Source organism: Doryrhamphus excisus, chromosome 15 (genome assembly GCF_030265055.1).
Source record: "Doryrhamphus excisus isolate RoL2022-K1 chromosome 15, RoL_Dexc_1.0, whole genome shotgun sequence".
In the NCBI taxonomy this organism is placed as follows: Eukaryota; Metazoa; Chordata; class Actinopteri; order Syngnathiformes; family Syngnathidae; genus Doryrhamphus; species Doryrhamphus excisus.
In genome coordinates this window covers 9,262,189-9,280,079 of record NC_080480.1, presented here as the reverse complement: position 1 = coordinate 9,280,079, position 17,891 = coordinate 9,262,189, and the positions used below count along the sequence as shown (strand labels likewise).

Sequence of the window (17,891 nt, the reverse complement as noted above, 5' to 3'; positions counted from 1 at the left end):
TAGCATAGCACATTAAAGCACCTTACATTCTTTTACAACAATGCCATTGAAGAAGTTAAAGGTGACTTCAACTTCATTTATTTCAGCCAAAAGGCGCTAAATCCGAAAAAAAATTAATTAAAAAAAAAATATAAAATACATGATGTGTGCAGGATTTTTATAGCATGCATTTTTATGACCTATATTGATAGCTCTTTCATTTGCAATATAGACTTGATGACCAAATAGATTGATATGTGCGTAGTTAAAAATCATTGATTTTCTCGAAATCAGTCAAAATGGATTTAGCGCCTTTTGGTTGCAAGCTCTTCAATTACTGGCTCTCTCAACTTTTTTTGGTCCCATGGCAAGTTAGTACATGGACAGTGAGTAAACCAGGTGTCAGGTGCTTTGTTTGACGTCTCTTGATTCTGTTTCTGAGTTTGTTTCATACAAAGTTGTACGGTAACTGTCATGCTGCTTGCCTCGGTTTTTATCTGCTGTCACAATAACCGAGACAGTGAATAAAAACCGAGGCAAAATTTGGGGAAAACGTTTGTTGAATAATTGTAGAGTCAACCGAGGTTTGACTTTACCGTATTCAGGAACTGAAATAAATATAATAATTATAATAATTAATAATAATTATTATAATTATAAAAATATGAAATGTATTAGATATCGTGTGGTACTGTGGGGGAGTATGAATGAACTATTTATAGCCTTGCTAATAATAGCCCTAATTCTGGGGATTGGACACTGTGACTCGAAGGGATAGTAAAGTGCATAGTCAGTATACAGAGGATTTTGTAAAGAGATTTATCAGTCAGTACTTAATGCTGTCTTCTCTAAGGACATCTTAAGCTTTGTCCATTGCAGAATTTGACTTCATATACACTTGCGGCCAGTCGCTTACTTCTACTGATTTTGTGAACGAATGTCAAATCAAGTGCATGTTTTTGGGATATGGGAGGAAGTACCCAGAGAAAACCCACACACGCACGTGGAGAACATGCTAACTCCACACAGAGATATTACAACAGAGATGCAAACCCTTGATCTCCAGAATGTGAGCCTGACATACTCACCACTAGGCCTACAATTGATGAACAGGCCAGAAAAAAAATACAAGATTATAAATTAATAACAATGTCATGCAGACCCCTGACATACACTCTGTCAAGCCCATATAATCTTCTGCAATTGTGCTGTTGTGTGCTAAGATCAGTCGTGCTATTTTAGTAATTACAAAGGTCAAGCTAAAGCCATCAAGCCCACCACTTGCTCCAAATTAGTAGTACCTATAGTCTCGTTTGTGAGTGCTCGGTTTGTGCCTTTAAAATGAAAATGATAGACTGCTCTGCTGCTATACAGTGCTATATAACACCCAAGTGCCCTCTTAATACAACGACTATCATCACAATTACACAAATCATTGACAATATACAAAAATGCTTCATGACAACCATTATTACTAAAGCAAGTAACCAGTTAAACCTTTAGTTTATACATTGTCCCTAAACAGCTCCAAACCTCTACTCTACAATGTCATCTGGAACAGTCTAGAATCAATATTTATGTAATAACAGGGCAAAACCACAACATTTGAAAGAAAATGCCACTCTTCCTCATCTTCCTCCTCTGATTCACTTCATATCACAGACTTTACATTTATAGAAATCATAACTGAGAGCATTTGCATTTGGAAATTAGATACATTTTTATATAAATGACAATAAGGCACTTTCTCGTCTTTCTGTTTTTCCACCAAAACGAAAAAGAGTCGTGTTATTTTGCGAACGCACTTTTATTTTGAAGGCATTAAGTCTTGAGCTGATGTTGCCCGAGTGTTCCCGAGTTGACCAGAAGCCGTTCTTATGGGAGAATTTTGTCTTTCGTGAAAGTTAAAATATGGGATATTAAAACTGGAGGGAAAGAAGAGCAAAATATTGTGAAAGCGGGATGGTTGACGGTTTTCTTTCGTCACAGTAAAAAGATTCCTAAATGTCTCCTTACTGGCCTCTTGTGGAATAAATTGGTAAGGGCAGCTATTGTTTTTTTTCTTTCATGTTAAAGTTTATTTTATTAACGGTTGATATTTACAGAGGACTCAACACTCGTAAAACATGTATTCGTGCATTTTTAATTCTATTGTTTGCTTTCCTCAATGACTATCTCTGTGGAAACGTAATCCATGTATTACTAAATGTTTTAGAACAGTACTAACGGTACACTTGTTTATTGTTAAAATAAGTAAAAACATACATGTTGAGTTTGACATGGTTGGACATACTGTTTCTTAGTGAAACTGAACCCTCTCGCGATCCGTAGTCAGGATCCTTCTTCTCCTAGACCCACATACCACCCACTGTTGGATTGCTATCTTGAGTACACTCGTATTGTAATTATCCTGATAGCCTCGTAAAAGGCACATATCTTAAGATGCCTTTGCCTGTGCAGGTATTTAACTTTCAGGTAAGTTTATTCCTGCTTTCTTCGATGCAATTGCTAACCGTGGTTAGCAACGAAACCTATCGAATAACGCATTGGCTAGCTAGCTAACTAAGCTAAGCTACAACGATTGAGCCACTTACTGTATTATTAAAACCCAAAAGCACACGCATTGGAACTTATTATCGCAAGAACACCCGAGGAACTGTAACACTGCTGGTTTAGTTAAAAAATATATTTTAAAAGTGTCAGCAATCGTTAATACAATGGAGGAACTACGACTGACCTAATTGTTGTCACAGCTCCTCAGTGCTGTCAGCTAGTCACATTATTATCCCGAGAAAATACAACACACTAATATACAAAGGAAAGATACATGTAGTATTTCATTTGAAATATATACCTTTTATAAATCACGCTCAGAACGGTTGGCTTAACCAAGGCCTCAATTGGCTAACATGACGGTGGAACTTGAAACATGTTTAGGATAGACTAACAGTGGAAAACGTGGTACTCTAAATAGCTGACTCTTACTGCTAGTTTAACTGGCTAAATGTTCAGGCGGTGTATTTGATATACCGAAGAACACTTTGTTTACGTGTGTGCATATGTAGCAATGGCAACTTCCTGTTGTTAGAGGCTTGACACCATAGCTTTATCCATCAAGCCTGCATAGCGGTTGCTCATGACATCATTTGCAAAAAACAGTGCTCCCAGGGGTCTCCTGTGTAAAACTGATGTCGTCCACTCACAGCTTGAAACAATTTGAGCAGCTCTGTTGCTCATTTCTAAGTTATTCCAAATATCCACAACATCATAGTGCTGCTTTGTTGCAAAGCAATCGTTAAAGTAAAACATTACACCATTCTGAGACAAGCACATGTTTTTCCATACATTCATAGGTGTGGCCCACCACAAATAAATTTGGACTGCCACTTAAAGGTTTGCCACATAAGAGCTCACTTTCACCTGTACACACATAAACACTGAGTTTTGCTTCAAGGCTAGTTATGCAAATTAGATGATGCAATCTTCACCCCATCACCACAGATGCATTGCAGTTCTGTGGGAAACACAGCTTTTGCTATTTGTATTATTTTAAGTACTTTTTAGGCTTCATTTCTGGTTGGTTTACAAAGTTGCAAATAATTACCATTTTAGCTTTTTGTATTATATTTGAAAGTAGTTTGTACCTGAAGTGTCTCACGTATTGTCGTAAAAATGTCAAACCAATTATTTCTAAAGTGTGTCTTGCACATTTCTCATAGGGGGCAGTGGAACCAATGCAGATTGATGCAGACCCGCAGGAGGACCAGCAGAATGCTCCAGACACTAACTACATAGTGGAGAACCCAACACTGGTATGGACCACAAAATGCTACCTTTTCATTAGGGCTGAGAGTACCTCACAATACGATACGATACATTGTTCACAATAATGATATCTCGATATATAGGGTGAAGCAAAACCATAAAGAAGAATTTAATAGTTTGCAATTGCAGCCTTTAGCTGGGAAAGGCTCCAGCCTACGTGTGACTTGGATGAGTACATTTTGCAGCGTATTTAACAATCAACAATGGCACAAAAACAATGAGACAGACAATTACTTATTATTCATCAAGGCACACAAGTGAGTTTCATTTCCAAAATGAGGCTTTAGAATATTAATTTAGTTGTAACATATGATGAATGCAGGATTACATCGTATTTGTGTGCAATATGTTTGCCCTCACATTGTTATATTATCAGACAGGAGAGGACCTACAAAACAATGGGTTTTCATGGAGAAACTGTGATGATTATGTTCACTCACATTTGAGGTCTCTTGGCTTCCTCTTTAGGACTTGGAACAATATGCCACCAGTTACAGCGGACTAATGCGTATCGAGAGACTCCAGTTCATTGCAGAGCATTGCCCGCAGCTCAGAGTGGAAGCCCTGAAGATGGCTCTTACCTTTGTCCAGAGGACTTTCAATGTTGATGCTTACGAAGAGGTCCACCGCAAACTGACTGATGCCACACGGTATTGGTATATAGTATTCTTCTCTTTAAATTATTGTCTAGAAATTTGCCCACCGAGGGACTAATAAAGGTAAATCTAAACTAATCTAATCAAGTCACTGGTGGGGCTTGGATTAAGTGGTAGAATGTCTATTTTTACACTCGAATTAAGCCTGGATTGTCCTACTGAGTTGAGGCGCCAGCGTACGCTACACCATCTTGCCCCCCCAAGCCCTCTACGCACTCTAACACATTCACTCATCAATGTAGTGATATATTAGATATACAATTACAGTGAAGAAAATAAGTATTTGAACACCCTGCTATTTTGCTATTTCTCCCACTTAGAAATCATGGAGGGGTCTGAAATTTTCATCGTAGGTGCATGTCCACTGTGAGAGAGATAAACTAAAAAGAAAAATCCAGAAATCACAATGCATGATTTTTTAACAATTTATTTGTGTGATACAGCTGCAAATAAGTATTTGAACACCTGTGTATCATCTAGAATTCTGACCCTGAAAGACCTGTTAGTCTGCCCATTAGAAGTCCACCTGCACTCCATGTATCATCCTGAATCAGATGCACCTGTTTGAGGTCGTTAGCTGCATAAAGACACCTGTCCACCCCATACAATCAGTAAGACTTTAACTTGTAACATGGCGAAGACCAAAGAGCTGTCCAAAGACACCAGAGACAAAATTGTACACCTCCACAAGGCTGGAAAGGGCTACGGAGCAATTACCAAGCAGCTTGGTGAAAAAAGGTCCACTGTTGGAGCTATCATTAGAAAATGGAAGAAGCTAAACATGACGGTCAATCTCAATCGGAGTGGAGCCCCATGCAAGATATCACCTCGTGGGGTCTCAATGATTCTAAGAAAGGTGAGGAATCAGCCCAGAACTACACGACAGGACTTGGTCAATGACCTGAAAAGAGCTGGGACCACCGTTTCCAAGGTTACTGTAGGTAATACACTAAGACGTCATGATGTGAAATCATGCATGGCACGAAAGGTTCCCCTGCTTAAACCAGCACATGTCAAGGCCCGTCTTAAGTTTGCATATGACCATTTGGATGATACAGAGGAGTCATGGGAGAAAGTTTTATGGTCAGATGAGACCAAAATAGAACTTTTTGGTCATAATTCCAATAAGCGTGTTTGGAGGAAGAAGAATGAAGAGTACAATCCGAAGAACACCATCCCTACTGTGAAGCATGGGGGTGGTAGCATCATGCTTTGGGGGTGTTTTTCTGCACATGGGACAGGACGAGTGCACTGCATTAAAGAGAGGATGACTGGGGCCGTGTATTGTGAGATTTTGGGGAACAACCTCCTTCCCTCTGTCAGAGCATTGAAGATGGGTCGTGGCTGGGTCTTCCAACACGACAACGACCCGAAGCACACAGCCAGGAAAACCAAGGAGTGGCTCCGTAAGAAGCATATCAAGGTTCTAGCATGGCCCAGCCAGTCTCCAGACCTGAACCCAATCGAAAATCTTTGGAGGGAGCTCAAACTCCGTGTTTCTCAGCGACAGCCCAGAAACCTGACTGATCTAGAGAAGATCTGTGTGGAGGAGTGGGCCAAGATCCCTCCTGCAGTGTGTGCAAACCTGGTGAAAAACTACAGGAAACGTTTGACCTCTGTAATAGCAAACAAAGGCTACTGTACCAAATATTAACATTCATTTTCTCAGGTGTTCAAATACTTATTTGCAGCTGTATCACACAAATAAATTGTTAAAAAATCATGCATTGTGATTTCTGGATTTTTCTTTTTAGTTTATCTCTCTCACAGTGGACATGCACCTACGATGAAAATTTCAGACCCCTCCATGATTTCTAAGTGGGAGAAATAGCAAAATAGCAGGGTGTTCAAATACTTATTTTCTTCACTGTATGTGTATGTATGCTTAAAATAAGCGCATGCTTGCATGGAGCACAGGAAACATCATTAATGTTTTTTAAAAATCGCCTCTGCGTGTAATTAGGTGCAGGCATGCGTGTGTTCCACTGCACCAAATGAAACCAACACCCTTTTTATTCTGTGTTTATAAGGTTTAAAAAGAAGGGATAATGTTGCAAATTTCTTATAACACTCACTCAACATTAGGGCTGTCTCGATCAGATCATGATATCGGATATTGCGCAAATATCGCATTTTATCAACCTGGATCCACTATCCAATCTGCCCCAGCACGTCAATCCAGCAGAGACTGGATAGAGCCCACGTGATCACAACAACAATTGCTAACGTAGCGAGGAGCAGGAGTGGTGTCAGCAGTGCGACAGTATTTTTCATTAAAATCTAAAAAGATGTTGCAGCTGAGTACAAAACTTGTCATGCAAAACCCGTGCTTTATTTCATCCGTAATGCTAAATGGTCTTTCATTTGAAACCACCTGAGCCATGCCATGCCATGCCATACCCAATCATGAACAAGAATGAACCTGCATCAAGCTGACCAATTGAGTTCAGTTTTCTACGGAAGAGGGAACATTGCAGACTATTATTTAGCAACAAATGACAATATAAAACATTTTATTTCAGGGAAGTACAGGGTGTACCAGAGCCGGCTCCTGAGGGTGCGGCTGTCCCTCCTCCTCTGGACTCAGCATGGGCAGAGTCCACTAGGAAGAAAGCTCTGCTTAAACTGGAGAAACTAGACACTGATCTGAAGAATTACAAGGGGAACTCAATTAAAGAGAGTATCAGGTATGCAGAAAGAGGCTGGTCATTAATGTCACTGCTTTTACAGTAAAATAATTATAAGGTAACATTTTAACCTATGTATGACTGTTACAGATACCACTATTTGTATGTGTTTTTCCTTGCTTGTCCTTCTTAGGAGAGGACACGATGACTTGGGAGACCATTACCTGGACTGTGGTGACCTGAGTAATGCACTCAAGTGCTACTCCCGAGCCAGAGACTACTGCACTAGTGCTAAACATGTCATTAACATGTGTTTGAATGTAATCAAGGTAGTGAAAAATCACACAACACTTTTCACATTATTTCACGCTATTTCACACTTTTCCAAGATATGTTATCACACTATTCCAAGAAACTATGGGTCATAGTCAACATTTTTTTAGTATGTATGAATTTTAGTAAGTATGAGCTATTCTCATTGATAGTACTACTCATTGATTTTGAGTTTTGTGTTTCTTATTGCCACAGGTTAGTGTTTATCTCCAGAACTGGTCCCATGTACTAAGCTATGTCAATAAGGCAGAATCCACGCCAGAAATTGCAGAGGTGAGCCTCATTATGACACTATTTTTTGGACAGTTACACTCCTGGGTATAACAGTGTGTCCCTCATGACTACATTCTATCTGTGGCATGGGGACAGCGGAGGTCATCGTCTAAATTGGCCATGATACAGTCCATGTTGCATTAGTGCTTTGAAACCATGTCCACATGAATATGGATATTTTAAAACCACATATTTTTCTATGTGTTTTGTTTGTGTTTGGATAGGGGTGTCACAAGATAAAACATGAGAGTTCTCGTTTGGAGAATATTTGTCTCACAAGAGTAGGGATGTGCATTAAAAGTGAAAGTTAAGTATCCGCCACGCGTACCTATACCTCTGCACCTCCACACTCCGCCTCCCCACCTCTGCACTCCTGTGCAGGCGAGTGGAGCTACACTTCTAAAATTGTACATAAGTATTGCCATAAAAGCTGCATAAACCTCTCTATGATACAACGGCAGAGCCAAGAAGTCACCGTCACCTGGCAACACCTCATCTTCCTGACAAAAAGGCCTCCGTCACACACATACATAGGTTTTGTTTTTTAAAAACCAAGCTTTAGGGTTTGCTTATACATGATATCATATATATTTAACAGCTTGTCAGAAATAACCCTTGAACATTCCAGCAATAAGGGGGTGTCTGTTGAGCTGAAGCACCAGATTGATTCCAAATTTTAATGTGTTTTGCAAATCCGATAGAAAAGGGACAGACCATTTCAAACCTGTAACGTGTTTGGACAATTCACACTAAAATAAGGGGGTGGGCGCAACAAATAACTCTTTTTTCCTCTTGTAGCAAAGAGGAGAGCGAGACAGCCAAAATCAAGCAGTTCTCACCAAGTTAAAGTGTGCTGCAGGTAAGAAAATAATACACATTTTATGTTCTTCAGTATTTGTTGGGAGACAGACTATTTGGTGGTCCACATGCTTACCTTCTAATGTCTTACAGGCCTGGCAGAGCTGGCCTCTCGAAAATATAAACCGGCTGCCAAATGCTTCCTGCAGGCTTCCTTTGACCACTGTGACTGTCCAGAGGTAAGTCATGTGGTTGGTTTCTTCAACCTGACAAAACATGCACAGTTGAACCTCGGTTTTCATATGTCCTGTTCTTTTTCAGATTTTATTTTTTACCAAAATTATTGCCAAAAATACGTCTCTTGATTTTGTATGGCCAAACACTACCCAAACATACCCTTGAATTTAGTAACAGGTCTGAAGAGGTGGGACAGGAAGTCCTTAAACATCTTTTGTGTGTATGTCATTTGGTTTATTTGTTCATCGAATACACACAGAAAGATGACCTTCTGTTTTCTTTCTTCCTCCTAATAAGCAATATATGTCCTGTACCAATGAGGCATTCAAGCATGCTGCATGCTTCTGAGTGTTCTGTGTTTTTTTTGAAATTGTGGCTTCAAAATGAAGTTCAAAGCCAGAACTTTGATTAAGGAAACTAATTCAAGTGCTTTCAGCAATGAATGAAGATAGCGTCAGTAAGATTAACACAGATAGTGAGCTGTGTCAGTGTGTGTAATGACGATTATACCTGCAGATCAAGTTTACAATAAGTTTCAAGTGAGCAAGTATACTCTTGAAAGTGAAGCTCTTTCGTCCCCTCTCCCCCTTCCACCAGTCATCACCATCTTCACTAACAAGTCTTTGAATAAAAGTAATAGTTAATTTATCCATTTCATTTGTCATTTATATGTATTTCATGTAGTTTTCTGCATGTAAAACAGCATGCAAAAACAAAGAAATTCTCTTTTGTTCATATTTCTGTGTGTCAGTGTCTGCAATGGATTCATCTGATTATTATTATTTCCAATGGAAATTAGCTTTTGGAATGGATTAATGACGAAACAGGCTTTGTCATGAATCCATTCGGTACTAGTATAGGCTTGAGATGAGAGCCTTCACGTACTTATAGCTTGTTTTTGAGTTCCTTTTTCCATTTCCCTTTTGGATTCAAGGGCTCTGGTGACGACTGTATGTTAATTGTGTGAATGTTTCTGTTCAGCTTTTGTCACCCAGTAATGTAGCAGTTTATGGAGGTTTATGTGCATTGGCCACATTTGACAGACAAGAGCTCCAGCGTAACGTCATCTCCAGCAGGTGAGAGGATACCTACCATACCTTTACATCAATATAGTAAAATGGTAAATGTGAGTGGAGTTTTTGTGTGTGTGTCAGATGATATTGTCGGATATCCCTAATATATGTGTGAGTATATAAACTCCTTAAATTGCTAACTCTGATTTCTTCTTTTTGCATTTTTGAAGTTCCACTTAGAACCTTCTTAAGATCCAAAAGTGCAATAAATTCTTGCAATATTTCAAATGATCTTAAAATTTCAACCAATCGTGTATGATATATACACACACAAGTCATTCAATACATAATTAAAATTTTTTTTTTTACTTTATTTTTCCAATTTTTTTTAAACACAACGTCAACATTAATATAAGCAAACTCAAAACAAAAAGGGGGCACCGGACATGCACAGTTTACATGTTAGGATTTCACATTTCTTGTCATGGTGTAATTTGAGTCATTTCATTGGTTTCTGTCCGTGAACATGTGTCTTCTTCAGTCCTCAATCTATGTGTTACTAGTTCCATATCGTGTATTGTATTCATCACACAAAGCCAGTCCACCAGTACTGGGGGTCTTGGATTAAGCCATTTTAACCTAAATACATTTTTTCATGTTTTTTGGTCCCCAGCTCTTTTAAGTTATTTCTAGAATTAGAACCTCAAATTCGTGACATCATCTTCAAGTTCTATGAGTCCAAGTATGCTTCTTGCCTCAAGCTGCTGGATGACATGAAGGTAGGAAGCCGAAGTGGACATAAATTAAATTGTATGTCATGTTTTGGATTAATGCTTGTAGTTTGTTCCTTCAGGATAACCTTCTTTTGGACATGTACTTGGCCCCACATGTCCGGACGCTGTATAGCCAAATCAGAAACAGAGCTCTCATCCAGGTAACACATATGTGTCCAATGATGTTGAGACATGTTAAACCTCTTTTATATGTATTAAATGAATGGTTGTAATGGACATCAAAGCAAAACTAATTTGAATGTTTAATTATCGGAAGAATTTTTGTGACAGTCGTACTTTGTTCTTTCTTTTAGTATTTCAGCCCCTATGTGTCAGCAGACATGACTAAGATGGCACAGGCTTTTAACACTACGGTGGCGGCCCTGGAAGATGAGCTCACACAGCTCATCCTGGAAGGGCTCATCAATGCACGCATTGACTCCCACAGCAAGGTGAAAGCAGAGATTTTCTAGAGATTTTTTTTTATTGAAATCACTCAAATCTGATATTCTGACATGTTGACAATAGATTTTGTATGCAAGAGATGTGGACCAGAGAAGCACCACATTTGAGAAATCGCTCCAAATGGGTAAAGAGTTCCAGAGACGAGCCAAGGCCATGATCCTCAGAGCTGCAGTGCTCCGAAACCAGATCCATGTTAAGGTACACAAAACCTTGTTTTGGTTATAGCACTTCTTTTCAACTTGGCAGCAACTTGGATTAGTGTAGTATGCAGGCTTGCTTTAGCTGTCCAAATGTTTTCCACCGAGGACAGCTGACAGAGAATTTGTAGAAAGCAGTGGTCTGCTTTCATTCATGTTTTTTTTTTCTGGAAACCTGCTCTTTTTGGGAATTGCACTCATGATCCACAATCGTTATGCGAGACATTTCTGTGCTAAATATTGGAAAAACTGGCGTGATTGCTCTGGTGCGCATGCGTTAATCACACTAAAAAGTAACAACGTAATTAATGAAATAAATTAGTTACGGATGTTATTTTTGACATCCCCATCTTACATACATGTTATGATCGTGTAGTAACAGTAACACATTCATCTTAACATGGAATGCATAATGCTTAGTATTTTGCCATAGTTTGGTCATTTTAAAGTTCAAATTACTGAAACTTCTTTACTGGGTGGATTGATTTCACAGAGCCCATTCAACTAATGCTATTTCTGTCAACAACAACAAAAGCCAATTAAAGTGAATGGAAACAACATTAATCATGCTCGCGGACAGATCGCAGTGGCAGTTTATGGGCGTAATGTCACTCAAAATGAGCCAATGAAATTGTTTTACCTGCCAGTGAACAGTTGATTGAGAACACCAAACCTTTAGTAGGCTGAAAGGATGGACCAATATATGTTACATTCTTCCAGAATCCATTGTCAAACCACTGTCTCATATGCTATGAAACTGTAGCACCCCAGTCTACGAGAGTCATAGCAATTAACCCACAGCAACATGCACATGAGTCTTCATAAGGATTGTATGGATATTGGAGCAAATGAGGAGAGTTGTGGAGTGCTTCTGCTGCAGAGATCTTACTCTAAGGCAGTGGTTCCCAAAGTGGGGGACGTAAATTGCCATAGGGGATACGTGGATAAAAATGAAAAACAATTAGCACCGAACACTCAAATTTATGAGTGCGCCTGAATGCCTCACAGTGTGATGAGAACACACCAGGAAGGAGACCGTGGCAAGTTGTTCCTTGCTCTATGTGCATCATGTCACCAAATAAGTAAGTTTGTGCATTCAGAGTGTTTCATGAAGATTTCATTTACCGTATTTTCTGGACTATAAAGTTGCTTCGGAGAATAAGTCGCACAAGGCCAAAAATGCATAATTAGGTAGAAAAAAAACATACATAAGTCGCACTGGAGTATAAGTTGCATTTTTTGCGGGTAATTTATTTTACAAACTACTTGACCAAAACAGACATTACGTCCTCTTGGAAGGCAAGTTCTAACAATAAAATAATAGAGAACAGGCTGAATAGGTGTAAGATATGCTAACACTAATTATGATAACTATATAATATATACTATATATATTATGAACTATATGATAACTAATTGTTATTCAGCTACACAAAAAATAAACATGAACAGAAAAGGTGTCCAGTGTTTATGTAACATAAACAGTTTTTTCATTTATAAGTCGCTCTGGAGTATAAGTCGCAGGAACAGCCAACCTATGAAAAAAAGTGCGACTTATAGTCGGGAAAATACGGTATATCGATGTTCCAATTAATACCCACACAATGAAAACCTGGCACTGTGAGTGGAGATTCGAAAATGAGGATTTATTGCTGGTTGTATGTATTTTGGTATTTTAGATACTATTAAGAAGGGGGTAATCACTTCATACTAATGAAGCTTGATCAAAACTAAAAAACTGCTGTCAGTGTTGCTAAAGCTTTTTCTAAAATGGTGCAGTCACGTAACTCCTGTAACACAAGTTGCCACTGCATTCAGGGACACTTGTAAATCACAGCAAACACATTCACATACAGTCCAAATGAGGTGATATTTACAGAACCAACCGCTTGTTGCTCATACAATAAGACAATGTTACAAAATGTTCTACTTACAACGGGCATAAATGTTAAACAAACCTTTGGACAGAAACTGCTTTATCATGATTGTTAAACTTTCCCCTTCAATTTTCTATAAAATGAATATGCAGACTTAAAACATAGCCATCCCAACTGGACAAAAAAGTGAAGCTCAAAATAAGTACATTCAAATTAAATCGATTCAATGGGAAGGATGGCAACATCAGAGTGGAATAAAAGATATATGGGATGCTAACTTATCTATTTATCAGTTCTCATGTCAAACTTTACCCTAACGTCACCGTGTAAGATACATATTTTTCACCTGTAATTTCTATCAAATGAATGTCCCCACTGAGGACCATACAGACTCAAACCAGCAAAACGCAACAGTGGGGAGAACAGTGAAGCAACAAGCGTATTCAAGAGACAAAGCCCCCCACCCACTATTTGAGAAGCAGTGGTTTTAGAGTTATGTGTTGGGCTTCATTACATTTTATATTGATATGAGGCAACCTGTGTGATGCAATTCAAAGCAAAAATAATGATGGGACCTTCGCTGACTCAATTTTAATTGAAGACCCAGACCCCAGCCTAGCGGATAATTGCTTGCACGGATCAGTGGCGTTTCCCCTCGTGGCCTCTAAGGGGCCCCCACACACTGCAACATCAAGCTCCTTTTCCATTTATCCACAATATTATTTTCTCTTCTATAATTGGGGCTCTTTCCTTAAAACAAAGCCTCTCCTTTAGCCACATCAGAGGCCTTTATTGCCTCTTTGTTCTTAAGAATATTGGTTGGTAGATATAAACAGTTCTTTTAAGTAGTTTCAACTGCCCCACTTGCAGAGAGTGGACACCTCTCAGAGAGTGGGTGTTAAAAAAAAGCACCTGTTAAAAAAACTGTTTAGAATGTATGAATGTTAAACCAAATGAATCACACTGACCACACCTGAAACTGTAGACATCAGAAACAAGAACACCATTCACATATTTAGCTATTTCCTTCTTTTTTAAGACAGTGATAAGATGGGGCTTTTTCAATAGCACTTTCATGGGAGTCATACCGAGGGGGTATAAAAACAAAAAAGGACCATCAAATGATTATGTTGAAGGCGAGAAAGTGCAACTGAGTGTTCTGCATATGACTGTATTTGTGGACCCCCACACATTCAGCATCCACATATTCATTCATTTTCTACCGCTTATCCTCATGAGGGTTATGGGTGTGCTGGAGTCAATCCCAGCTGTCTTCGGGTGAGAGGCGATGTATACCTAGTCGCCAGCCAATCACAGGGCACATATAGACAAACAACCATCACACTCATCACACTCGCATTCATACCTATGGACAATTTGGAGTCGCCGGAGAAAACCTACGCATGCACGGGGAGAACATGCAAACTCCACACAGAGATGGCCAAGGGTGGAATTGGACCTAGCTGTGAGGCCTGCGTGTAAATCACTCGTCCGCCGTGCAGCCCATCCACCGATTCCTAGTCAAAAAAATTATCACTCGGTGCTGCTCACTCCCTGTGTTTTCCCCGCTCTCAGGTTTGGCACTCTGGTGGGTATTGAATAGACCCTACAACACACCAATTACTAATTGGTCACTTTAAATGGCGGTACCATTTAGTTGAACAATTACTATTGATATAGTTGAGGAACACATCAATATGTCAATGATATTAATTTATTGAACAACTTGGGAATAATTGTAAAAGTTTACTGACTTACTATGAGGAAGTCACTGATTGCACTCAGACAACAGGCGGGGAATGCAAATTGAAGCAATTTTTTTGCCTAAATGAAGCATAAAAATGGCGAAATGAACTAAAATAAGGCCATCAGATGACCCATTCCAATGGTGATATGTCGTATGATACATAGTAGTCACATATCTCTTCAAATTACAACACGACAATATTTCTCATTTAGAGGAGAGCCAGAAGTTAGTCTGTGTGCTAAGGCATCATCACTGTGATGTTATACTGTTATAATGCACGTAATGAGGAATGGGAGTCGCAAGGCAAGATTGGAATTGCACATCGAGGTATTACTGTATATTTAAGGCATTAGCCATGTTGCACTGAGCTAGATTTGCATGCCCCTCATAGCTTCTGTCTTGGTCCAGCCTGGTCTGAATGAATGGGAGGCGTGGATCTGAGCTCAGTGGAGTAGTCCAGTGTAGATCCTCATCGTGAGAAGTTGACATTAATATTAATTGTTTGTATTATTAGTATATGCAGAGAGACAAAACGCTGCAGGTTGAATGTACACTTTCGACTTCCGTTTAGCCTCCACCTTCAACACTTTAATGGAAGCCATAATTCTTGTCGAATCACCACTGACTTTCTTACATTTGCTTTATTAATGAAATGTATTATTGATGAACCAATGTGCCTAAAGAGTGTTTGTTTTTTCTTCATGGAAACTATTCCATTCACTCTTTCAGCAAGAACGAGTGGCAGCTTGTCAGTGTTGTGGTATATGATTTTATCACTGTATGTCTGATGACATATTGAAAGAAAATTAAACAAAGTGTCCTCTTTGTCTCTTAGTCTCCACCCAGAGAAGGCAGTCAGGGTGAACTGACGCCAGCCAACAGTCAAACGAGAATGAGCACCAACATGTGAGTCCGCCTTGACTGGAGGGAAGGATCATCCAACCATTCTCCAACATCGTTCACCTCAGTGCACCTCCCGTTTTGGCTTTAAAGTTCTGGATTGATCTTTTTTTTTTACGTCACACAAGCGTCAGATGTCGAAGTATTTTGACTCCGAAAATGTGTGCAGATGAAAACTCAGCACTTATGCTGTTATTGGTTGGAGATGCACTTTGCTCCGCTTGCTCGTTATAGAGGACTCATGAACACAATGTTTTAAAATAAAACACCTTCCAAAACATCATGTGTTCACAATTTCCTCTGCCACAATTTATTTCATAGCATGAATACATTTATCAGTAACACTATTTAGAAAAAAAATGTAGTACAGTGAACCTAAAATGTTCTGTCATAAATTTGATTTATTGTTCGGCACTTCATTACTGACACTGATATTGGCAACAGCTCTTCACGCAAACCAATGCCAGGTAACGAAAATTAGGCTTTCACTGTGATACATTTTTCAAATAAACATCGTAAATTAAGACATACTCCAGTACAGTATACAGTGTAAGTAATCTGCAACAGGTTGAATCGAGACAACTGGACTCTATCATTGAAGACATTCATTCATTGTCTACCGCTTATCCTCATGAGGGTCACGGGGGTGCTGGAGCTTATCCTAGTTGTCTTCGGTGAGAGGCGGGGTACACCCTGGACTGGTCGCCAGCCAATCACAGGGCCCATATAGACAAACAACCATTCACACTCGCATTCATACCTATGGACAATTTGGAGTTGCCAATTAACCTAGCATGTTTTTGGAATGTGGGAGTACCGGAGTACCGGAGAAAACCCACACATACACGGGGAGAACATGCAAACTCCACACAGAGATGGCCGAGGGTGGAATTGAACACACGTCTCCTAACTGTGAGGCATGCGTGCTAACCACTCTGCTAACCACTTACTGTCAGATTAAAGGAGTGAGGCGCGAGAAATAACATATTTTAGCTGATCAAGCTTCTCCAGCGTGGGAAGTATCAGGCCACACACAGACAGAACACACACCGTCCTCTCAAGAGCACCCACCCCTGACTTCATGTACACCCCAGAAGGTTTGATAGCACAAGGATAAATCAATAAGTCGGCTTTATGAGGGCATACAAGGGCATCCCAGGGAGAAGGCATGCACAGTACACAGCCATGCTAGAGATCATGGTTCCCTGCATTGTCACTCTTAAAGGGAAGCCTCTCTATTTCTGTATCTTTACCCTTGCACATTGACTTAGAGGTCAGATAGTTCTCTGCAGGAAGTTACAAATCATGGTGTGAGGGTTGTCAGTCAGGGGAGATGACATACCAGGAACTGCAGGACATTTCACCTGAATGAACCATCACTGGAAAACTGCATCTATACATTGTGTCAGTGAAGGACAGTGTAGAAGGCCACTGTGACCTTTTTTTTTATTTTAAAGATACATCTATCATCGCATGCAGCCCCCCGCTATCTCTGTACATGTTGATTATTCATTGTATCATTCTCATTTATTGATTTTAAGAATACAAGTTGTGGAATTATGACCAAGGTATGATTTGTGGTTGCCAATAACGCGAAAAAATGTTGGTCCAAAAACACGAGATTTGCGTGAGTTAAAAGGCAGAGGAATAATATGCGCCTTGCGTGGCAAGAATGTGGGGTGTCTTGTGCTGGGCGGGGGGTGCTGCAGCCTCTCCCAGCTGTCTTTGGGCGAGAGGTGGGGTACACCCTGGACTGGTCACCAACCAATCACAGGGCACATACAGACAAACAACCATTGACACTCACATTCATACCTATGGACAATTTGGAGTTGCCAATTAACCTAGCATGTTTTTGGAATGTGAGAGGAAGCCGGAGTCCACGGCGAAAACCCATGCGTGCACGAGGAGAACATGCAAACTCCACACAGAGATGGCCGAGGGTGGAATTGAACTCGAGTCTCCTAGCTGTGAGGCCTGCATCCTAAACACTCATCTGCCATGCAGCCCTGAGGAAGAATAACATTCCTTTTTAGCGTCAAACTACGAACTGGTCTGGAACCCTAGATGCGTTGGCAGGAATACAACAAAAATGTTTACAAACAAAAGGAGTCCACACAGGGCAAAAGTACAAATAAACAGGGGTTGCTAGGCAAAATAACTGAAGAACACGGCAATAAAAAACACTGCA

General features: G+C 39.8%; 1 protein-coding gene across 3 annotated transcripts; it reads left to right on the top strand.

Annotated features, from left to right (window-relative positions):
* The first annotated feature begins 1,855 nt into the window (after nucleotides 1-1,855).
* gps1 (G protein pathway suppressor 1) lies at nucleotides 1,856-15,980 on the top strand. Of its 3 annotated transcripts, none has more exons than XM_058049782.1 (14): nucleotides 1,856-2,017; nucleotides 3,699-3,791; nucleotides 4,273-4,460; nucleotides 6,983-7,147; nucleotides 7,281-7,416; nucleotides 7,616-7,693; nucleotides 8,492-8,552; nucleotides 8,645-8,730; nucleotides 9,710-9,804; nucleotides 10,415-10,520; nucleotides 10,595-10,675; nucleotides 10,829-10,966; nucleotides 11,043-11,177; nucleotides 15,636-15,980. In XM_058049782.1, exons 2-14 carry the CDS (start codon nucleotides 3,714-3,716, stop codon nucleotides 15,708-15,710), a joined length of 1,422 nt encoding a protein of 473 aa, XP_057905765.1. In that variant the 5' UTR covers nucleotides 1,856-2,017; nucleotides 3,699-3,713; the 3' UTR covers nucleotides 15,711-15,980. The 3 variants fall into 3 exon arrangements, with proteins under 3 accessions (XP_057905765.1, XP_057905763.1, XP_057905764.1); XM_058049780.1 differs by lacking the exon at nucleotides 1,856-2,017 and adding an exon at nucleotides 2,193-2,454; XM_058049781.1 differs by lacking the exon at nucleotides 1,856-2,017 and adding an exon at nucleotides 2,216-2,454 and having other exon boundaries at nucleotides 4,273-4,454.
* Nucleotides 15,981-17,891: the final 1,911 nt, after the last annotated feature.